Source organism: Leptidea sinapis, chromosome Z (assembly GCF_905404315.1).
Source record: "Leptidea sinapis chromosome Z, ilLepSina1.1, whole genome shotgun sequence".
Lineage (NCBI taxonomy): Eukaryota > Metazoa > Arthropoda > Insecta > Lepidoptera > Pieridae > Leptidea > Leptidea sinapis.
Genome location: NC_066312.1, coordinates 26,587,970 through 26,597,725, shown reverse-complemented (window position 1 = coordinate 26,597,725; position 9,756 = coordinate 26,587,970). Strand labels below are relative to the sequence as shown.

Here is a 9,756-nt window from a genome sequence, read left to right as displayed (position 1 = left end):
AAGCCGTCCCGTCCCACACTCTAACAGTCAGCAAGGCGCAGGTGTCAGGTTATTTCTAATTAGGTGTACCCAAGTATAATTTGAACACGTAGTGGAAATGCTGAAATCTTCAGAATATGTTACTAATTGTATGATTGCATCACTTGGCTTTAGACATGACTTAGAGACATTGTGTCGTTGTCTTACACCGTATTTATCAAGGGTAGTGTTTCGAAGAGCTGATTGACTTGATCTATATCACTCAATTCTAACAGTACACTATACAGTTCATTTTTAAGAAACTTATTCTCCTATAGAACGAACTTCCATGAGCCGTGTTTCCAGGACGGTTCCTTTTAAAATGCCGTTACAACGATATTAAAAATGCAGACAACGGTCGTGGGATTTCTCAGGTGGTGCAAAGTGAGTGGGTAACAGTGATCATTTACCATCAGGTGATCTGCATACTCCTGTGTTCTCCTCTCCATAAAATATGTTCGAAAATGCCTATTGAGCTTTGAGTAAGGGAATACATTTTAATCCCGATATTTTTTGTTTTTAGCTAATAACTTTAAGGTATAATTCAAATAATGAGAAATGTAATAAAATAACAATATAAACATTGTTCAATGGTTTATTTAAGCAATATGTTTAGAAAAATCCATTTTTCTATGTAAAAGCAAAGAGTTTAGTAGTGTTCGAAGATGAAATATTTTCAGCCCTAGGATTATCTACTTATACTTTATTTTTCACGGCTACAATTATAAACATTAAACGACCGCAAAATGTATTTATTACTTGTGAAATAAAATATGATATTATAAACATTTAACCATTAAAAGTGAATTGAGAATATCATAGACATAATATCTTAATTATACTACATAACCTGTCCTAATCACTCTTAACTAATGATGGTAATACAATAATGTAAATCAGCACATCGAATCGACCTGAAAGGTTTAAGCTATTTTAATTTAAATTAGTCCTAGTTCACAAAACATTCAACAAAGTAATATTATTTTTAATCCAGAAAATATTACCCAATCCGATTGGTCCCTTAACTTTATCAAATATTACCATCTTTGCCTGCCAGTTACAACGTTTATAAAATATTTATCTGACTGCAGTGATAGCTATCACTATATTCCTTTTACTTTTCGGCCTATTCAATTTCACTCTTCTATAAATAAAATTATGTTTCTTGTGAATCTCTAAGCTCGAATTTACATGTTCATTTTTTTCCTTTGTTATAATTTTGTTCCACTTTTTTTTCTTCACCTTAATCCATTTATCATTCTTCCAGTCATAAATCCGGCCCATTGCGGCAAGGATGTCTTCAAATTTGGGCCATTTAAATGTATCACGATCCAAATAATTATCATAAGGGACTGTTGAATAGTCACTATCTTTTATAAATGGACTTTTAATGTCATTCGTTGTATTGAAGACGTAATTGTTCTTCAATTTTGCTTTTAAACGTTGACTTTCTTTTGTATTTCTTCTGTTTACAAACGTCTTATCAATATCATAGTCATCATAATTTTGATAATCTGCAGGATATTCTTCATATAATTCAAACTCGGCTCGTGTGTTATCTGTAAAAGATGTACATTTTACTCACTCATAATGAAGAGTGTATTATTTGATTTAGATTATAAATAAACTTCTTCATACTGTATACTAAGTATAGGTGCAATAACAAATAATTAAGTTGCACAATGAAATGCATGGTTTACCATAATTTGTCGTCAAGAGATGTCATGGTAACACTTGATAGCGGGTGTCTTTATTATTTAATTATTCTATTTCTATTTAATAAAACTGTTAAACAGTTCATGTAGCTAAACCTAGATATTAATAAATGTCGAGTTTATTATAAAATATACTGAAACAGCATGAAACTTTAACTCTGTAGAGCAAGAGGTAGTAGTTCTCATTCTACAAGATATGATTACAGAACAGGGAAGGGTTGAAATAAATAAAATCTTTATAAACGAGTTCAATATTTCCTCATAAATTTTATATTTGCTTACCAAATGCTACACTTTGAGGTTCTGAGTCACGTTTATTGTGCCGGAGTTCATTCAATTTCCTTGAACTGCCTGAAAAAAAAAATTATACCCGTATATATGGCAGTAAAAAGGTGAAAATAACTTATAAAGAATTCATTTACCTGGGCAAAACGTGAGGAAAATGAAATAGGCGTATAATACAAAACTTCTTGCCATAACTCACACACGCGTAACGATCTGAAAAAGGTAAAAGGTTTGAGAAACTTGCTTCCATAAATTTTGTTGAAGTTCAAACATATACATTTTAATTTATTTTTCATATAAATATTCACTAAATATAAGATTGCAGGTAAATAATAATACATTACAGAGCCTAGCAGCGTTTGCTTAAGTTATGGCTAAAATTGAAATTATTTAAAATTATGAATAATAATTAGAAAATATTTTCAGATATGCAAACTCTGGAACAAGATGTCGGCGAGTCAAACATCAGCAGGGCTTCGTATTCCGGTCAGTGGAGAAATGAAATGAATTAAAATGAAATTTCTTCATACTAGTTCGAGAGACTACCAGGAGGCCTTGTTCTGAGAAGAACCGACAAAAAAATTAGCAAATTTTGTCCTCCCTTTACAATTTTCGTAGTCAATATTTATATGGACGATATATAGGATACGTTTAAGCCTCAACCCTAGTCGTTTATTTTCTACATGTAGTGTATCAAAACTTAAAATAATTTTGATTTATGTAATTGTTATTATTTTTATATTTATGTCGAATTTAATAGAATTTAAAATTATAACTCTATCAAATTATACGCAAACCTTAACTCGTTGTGTCAAATTGAATTCATCCTAATCAAATGTTTTCCAGTTGCTCTATTTAATTATTTATATTATTTTATTTATATTTTTATTATAATGGCGCTATTACTTCGTGAAATACTTACATAGAGCTCTACAATTTAAAAGTTTACTAAAAGATTTCTTATAGTAATCAAAAAGAAAAAAAATATATGATATGATACTTTTGAGCTTTGAACTAGTAAAGTCATAAATATAATACAGAACTAGAAACACTTCACTCGATTTTTTTTTATCTAAAATACCCCTTTTTTCTAATAATATCTAATATAGGATTAATTCTTACAAGTTTTTATTTTTGAAATTTTTACTAAGGCATTATTTGTAAATCGACCTGGTAAATTCATCAATAAAAACTTTACAAATATAAAATGGTATGTAATGCGCTCCCCGTCGTCAGTCCAGTCGCAGGCGTTGTACACGTAGGAAGAGTGCCGAATTTCCCGTCACAACCGTTGTGTTTGCGATACGATTTGTTAAAATTCATAGTTCATTCATAATTATCAAAAACCTATAAATAATTTCTTCAAATATTGGTCTTAATTTGTAGCAAAATATCTGAAACTCCTTGTACTCCGCTTTTATGTTTGCATGTGACGCATATTTAACAACTTCTCAAAAATATTGTATCTATTATTGCGTTATTGAAACTTAAACGCACTGTATCTAAACTTACGTGAGTTTATTTAGTCGAATTATTTACCATTTCTTTTTTTGGTTTCACCTAATTTCTATGTTTATTTTAGAAACAATTATGATTTTGCGTTTCTTTAACTTGGAATTCGTACCTACGAAAATCCATGAAAATTAGTTGGTGGCATAGCATTTGTTTGCAAGTTGCTGAGAGAAAAAAAAATCGCAAAGCAATAAGTATATTACACTATTTGAAGTTGATGAATTAGGTTGATTCTAAGACTAAGATCTATGATGATCAATCTATAGTTGCTCAGAATTTACTTATATAAAACTTAACTGAGTTTAAGCTTAAGGTAATCTTTAATTACGTTTTCATAGTCAAATGTCATCTGAAATTATGCCGAGCTTACGCTAAGACCGCCCAATGCTAAAGCCAAGGTTGCGGTTTATCACACTCAGCTAAGTTTTACGTAAGGAAGTCTAAGTTCGTTCTATTGGTCTCAGTCTCAAAAATTAAGATTTAATATACAGTAAAAAAACACTTAAAAAACACGGTTTTAAATTAAACCAAACTTATAATTAGAAAATATACATAAAAAATCGGTTATCCTGATGATCTTGATTAGAAAATGGGATGGAATTAATATTGACACTAATCCTTGACCAGTGTGCAAAATTTAATATAATTCGAGGTTTTCACGGGGTCGAAAATCACATTCAAATAATGCGTTACATACAAACAGACATATATATTAAGCTAAAAGTGGAACAGACTGTTTAAATAATTGTATTGTCATCGGTCATTGATAAGATTCAATTCATCAAACATTAAAAAAATAAAAAAGAACAAATACTTGAGTATTTTTATACAATCTTATTAATTAATCTTATTCTAGTTATAATTATTGTTACGTTTAGAATCGCTTACCTCCCGCCGCGGCCCCACCCTCGGCTCTCGCCTTGTCACATTGCGCGTGCGACACAAGCGCATCGCACGTACAACTATGTAAATAGTAACAAACCTTACGTAGCTGACACCGACCCCAAAAATAATATAATTATCACGGACGAGTAAAAAAAGAAGGACTTCGCGCCGTGATATTAGCAAGTGAAGCACCGTTATGCTAGTGTGTGTGCGGTTACGGGGAATCTAGTTACACAATTTTTTCTCCCTTAAATTATCATATATGGCCAGAAATACTTATATTACTTATCGTTTTCACACTTTTCCACAACTCACGACGGCATTTGTTAAAATATTTTATTGAGACGCAAACTGATCTGTCACAGACGACGACAATTATTCTCATTATGGCCGCCTATCGACTTGTAGTAGTGTAAGTGTGTGCGTGGGGCTATGTATTTACACGCTAATCGGCTTGTTTCGGTGCCACACTGTTATGCAAGGTGACACGGAGTCCTTATTTTTGTACTATTCCGTGAATAATTATATGGAGAATTAGAGAAAACTAATTATATTGTACAATAATACGAAATTTTTAATGCATATTAAATCTATTGTTTTGGAATCGTTTTTTTTTATTCGGTTATTTTTTTGTTCATTTATTTATTATTTTTAGTGTATCTGTAGTACACTTCCTAGTAATTTGTCTAAATATGTACCCACAAAATTTCGCAATGCAGCAATGAACGTAAGCGCATTGCAATTTGATAACAGCCAGTTAGAAATTCTGCCATAGATCGCACCGTAACTGTGAGTTGTTAAGGAGTTCGATTGATCATTATATTTGACAACGACAATTACTTGACCATTGAATATAATCTACTGAGTATAGTTAATTTGCTCCTAAAATTGAAGAGTTCCGTTACTTTGTCATAATCAGAACCGAAACCAAACTCTTAACTACCTTTGAAGTATATTCTCTCCATTAAAAATAGAATCATTGAAATCGGTTGGCGCGTTATTGAGATATTCGTCCATATATACGCGCACATACTTATAGCAAAAATAAGGCTTTTATGGTTTTCTCCAGGTTTCATATTTAGATCTGGACCAAATAACCACACAGGAAGCACCAGCTTTCAAATAAAAAGAATTATTAAAATCGGTTCACCCAGTTGAAAGTTCCGAGATGACAAATATTTAAAAAAAATACCGACGGATTGAAAACCTCATCCTTTTTTGAAGTCGGTTAAAAAGGGTGAAAATCATATTCAAAGTTTTTGTTATGTATTAAAATTCTTATGAAGCTAATAAATGCGTTTAGCATTCCTTTTAATTAGCCACCTTCTGGGAAACTGAGTTCCAAAGGGCTTAATGATTTGTTTTAATATTATGCTGTGGTTTACTGCGTACCTAACTATAGCCTTAACTTGACATATGTGAGACAAATACTTTTTGATTTAAATGTTGCTGAAAAATCTCAACATTAATTAGAAACCCATACAGCCTATTTACCTTATGTAACATATTAACATACATAGGTTAATATGTTACATAACTGCTATTAACAATTATTACTTATGCGGTACAGCACATACTTTTAATATAACGTCTATAATAATTTAAGCCCCTCAATCAACTCATAATCAATAAACATTCAAACTCATCAAGCAATATTAAATTAATGTTATCAACACGCAATGCGTAACAATTGAAGCTATGGGTAATTTTCTCTTTGATTGAGGTTTAATTGAATTCATTCTGAATGAAGTACGACGATTAAAAATGAATTGATTGACACAATGCATACTCTCCTGCAGTATCAGTTCCAAATTTGTTAGTTCTTAAGAAAATGATTTTCCAGTAGTGCAAACTCGAATAGAAGAAGAAAGTGACCTGAACTTTATGATCGCTTACTACTTAACGTTAGAGTTTAGTATACTAGATGACCATGATATAAGACCTCTTTTTATGGAAGAAGAGGACAAGCGAGCGTATGGTGTCACCTGATTTGAAGTTATGACCACCATTCAGACTTTCTAGTAACACCAGAGGAATTATAGGAGTGTTGCCAATGTTTTAAATAGTTTTACGTACTTTTTTTAAGGTCAACATATTTTAGTATCGTACAGGGAATACAGTACAAGGAAGATCGTGCCAAAGATTGCTAAAACGTGCTAGAAAAATCCATACATAGAAGAGGATGACAAAGGAGCGTACATACTTTTTAGTAGTTCATACTATGTTGAATGCGACAACTCAGAACACACGCACGTTGTGGGCTGGGATTGAACTTGAGGCACCGTGTTAGGAGTCAATTGTTCAACCTATCGTGCTAAAGATACATTAGAAAAACGCACTTTAACGCAATGCCACATATCTAGATGTTGATTATAATAATGGCATATAGTGCTGAGGCGGCAGGGACCAGATCAAATAGGTGGGCCCTTCTATGGTGTACGCGGCAAATGATTCCTGTTGATACTGGTGTGAACCAGATCAGGGATTAGAAGAAGAGTACTGCATATATTGTCTTTTTCTGTGTGTGTTTTTTATTTTAATTAAAATTATTTACCACCCAATGAAAAATGACTTGTAAGATATAATAATATCTAAAATGTCGGAAGTGTAATAATAAGGCTTGGATTATTTTTTTTACACTTTTACAGAAATTATTATCTTGCCCAAAACTAGGCACAGCCTATACTATAGGTACAAGACAGCGTTATATTTAAAAGGCATAAAAGGCATTTAGTTTCTCAAAATTGATTCCTTTAGAATTCTTTTTGATGTCATTTCTTATACTACTAGATACTACTACCGCTTCGGAAACAAATGGCGCTCTGAGAGAGAAGAAGCGGCGCAAGAAACTCTCCCAGCATTCTTTTTCAGCTATTTTTTTGCGCTCTTTTCAATAAAAATATACAATATATTACAGTCATTTCTATGGCTATAAAATAATCACAATCTAGTCCCAGGCTGTCAGATCATTTAGATAGTCAGCAGTGGAGTAATAGGATTTACGACAGAGCCATTTTTTTATAAAACATTTAAATTTATTTATACATAATGAACACCTGAACAGTGGCTGGGACTTTATTGTAGAAGTGTATACATTTACCCTTAAAGCTATTATGTATCTTATGAAGCCTACTAGAATTAGTTACAAGCAATCCCTTATTTCTAGTGTTATAATAATGAAAATCACTATTAAGAGCAAAAAGGTGACGATTTTTGTGAACATATATTAAATTTTCATAAATGTACTGACAATGAACAGTCATAATATTTATTTCTTTAAATTTTTCTTTGAGAGACTGTCTATAACCAAGCTGATATATAGCACGAACAGCTCTCTTTTGCAATGCAAACACTATATCAATGTCAGCAGCATGACCGCATAGTAATATACCGTACGTCATGATGCTGTGTCTACCTTTTTTGAAGTCGGTTAAAAATAATAATACAACAAATGGGTTAATAGAAGAGTTAATAAACAGCTAAAATAGAAGGTATATTAAAACAATAAATATCATAACAACTTCAAAATATTACAGTCAAAATAAAATATAAAAGAACTATACTAAAAGTTTTGAATGATAAAAATAACAAAGAGTAACCTTCGTGACACCAATAAATTAAAGCCTACCATTACTTAATTTCTGTATTAGATGAAATATTTTTGTAACTTTGATTTTATATTTCATGTTGTACATATAAATATTTTTCTGGACATTAAAATAGCCCAAATAAAGTCTTATATATCTTATTACAAATAATATTTTAGTGGGCTAATGTCAACCATTGAAATTAGTTTTCCAAGTAGCAATGAAGCAGTAGCAATCAAGCAAGATTAAATATATATTTGTATATTTAATAAAATATTGTAGCAAATTTTGTAAATATTTTGCTTTTCAAAGTTAGTTTAAGAATTTGTGAATATAACTATATAAAATCGTTAAAGAAAAAAATAAATACTACCTCTTTGGAGGTGTAGGTTTAACTTAATTTTTTTTTTGGTACACCCTGAAAACACCGTAAAACAGTGTTATTTTTATTGTATTAAAGATAAATTTAAATTTTATGTTTGTAAAAATATCTCACGGAACTATTAACTTAAAATGAAAATGTGTGTTTATATTATTCGCTAAGGGCAAAATATAATATAAAAATAAAGTTATAAACTGAAATTAATTACTCACCGCAAAATAATACCACACAAATCGATTACCAATCATTGAAAATGAATCGACAAACAATTTGAATTTTGATATATCACTAATGAATTATTCGTAAACTTCAATGTATCGAAGTTTATTATCGGTACTGTAGTTCACAACAGTTCAACCCCTGTGAAATCCAGAACAAGACTGAGTTGATTTAACCGAAGCAGAGCTACCAAGCACTATGTTATATCAAACTTCATTAACGTGCGAAAATCGTACTACACAACGAATACATTGCTCTATTTGTAATACCTTGCTGAATATCGATGCTTTAAAAACAGCAGTGTAAACTTAAATGCTAACTCTCTTATTCAGTACTCCTTTATTGTAAAGGTATACTTCCGCCTAGCCATCCCGATAACACCCTTCACGCTTGAACTTGTATTGCATATCTGCAGGTAAGCTCAGCTATTCAACCAGAAAACTTTCTAAAAGCCCACAGTGAAGCGAACAGCTAATTAATTTTCATTTCCTCGAGTTGCTAAAGAACTAAATGATTTATTTAAAATTTCTATGTTCAGTATATAAAAAATACATTTCGTGCCTTTACGATGAGTAATAACTAATATTCAGGTAATGTGCAATTTCAGTTCTAATATTAAACGTTTCCTCCTGAGACATAAGAAAGATTAAGAAATTTCTACTTCATTTATATTATCAATCAAAAATGTTTAAATTTTTAGAAAAAACGGTATGTGCCCGTTACTTCGTCGGCGTGGACAAATCTACTTCGGAATGTTACTATAAAGATAAAATGTAACATTTCTTTGAATGTTCGTTACAATGACAATTTACACCAGTGTTTTGATGTTTGTATGTTATGTTTATATTTGGGCATGTTGTGTAATTGGTTTTGATACTGATATGATAAATAATATTAATAACCATTAGAATTAGTAATCTAAACAGACAACTTTTGCTACGATAAGCATAGCTGCCATTTCATAAGTATACCAGCTTTACGACGTTACATGCCCGACTAGAGAAATAGGCTCAACTTTGAAAATAATCTGAATAATTATTAATAATGAGATGATTATTTATTCAAACAATATTAAAATAAATAGAGAACAAATATTAACTCGTTGTAAAATATTATAAAGCACCCAGACAAAAACCCTTTTTACCCACAAACA

The 9,756-nt window shown here is 31.0% G+C and overlaps 1 protein-coding gene across 2 annotated transcripts; it reads right to left on the bottom strand.

Annotated features, from left to right (window-relative positions):
- Window positions 1-599: 599 nt before the first annotated feature.
- On the bottom strand, window positions 600-8,749 carry LOC126978489 (uncharacterized). Of its 2 annotated transcripts, XR_007732628.1 has the most exons (5): window positions 8,597-8,749; window positions 2,156-2,231; window positions 2,016-2,084; window positions 1,023-1,577; window positions 600-932 (listed from the first exon to the last, which is right to left on the bottom strand). XR_007732628.1 is itself a non-coding variant. In XM_050827321.1 (4 exons), exons 2-4 carry the CDS (start codon window positions 2,208-2,210, stop codon window positions 1,096-1,098), a joined length of 606 nt encoding a protein of 201 aa, XP_050683278.1. In that variant the 5' UTR covers window positions 2,211-2,231; window positions 8,597-8,749; the 3' UTR covers window positions 600-1,095. The 2 variants fall into 2 exon arrangements, 1 of the variants encoding a protein (XP_050683278.1); XM_050827321.1 differs by having other exon boundaries at window positions 600-1,577.
- Between the last annotated feature and the right edge of the window lie 1,007 nt (window positions 8,750-9,756).

Excerpts from the sequence above, each read along its gene's own strand:
- LOC126978489 (XM_050827321.1), bottom strand. The coding sequence starts at position 2,210 with ATGGCAAGAAGTTTTGTATTATACGCCTATTTCATTTTCCTCACGTTT. Across the intron at positions 2,085-2,155 it reads TTTCCTCACGTTTTGCCCAG|GCAGTTCAAGGAAATTGAAT; the intron begins GTAAATGAATTC and ends TTTTTTTTTCAG. Across the intron at positions 1,578-2,015 it reads ACCTCAAAGTGTAGCATTTG|ATAACACACGAGCCGAGTTT; the intron begins GTAAGCAAATAT and ends CATCTTTTACAG.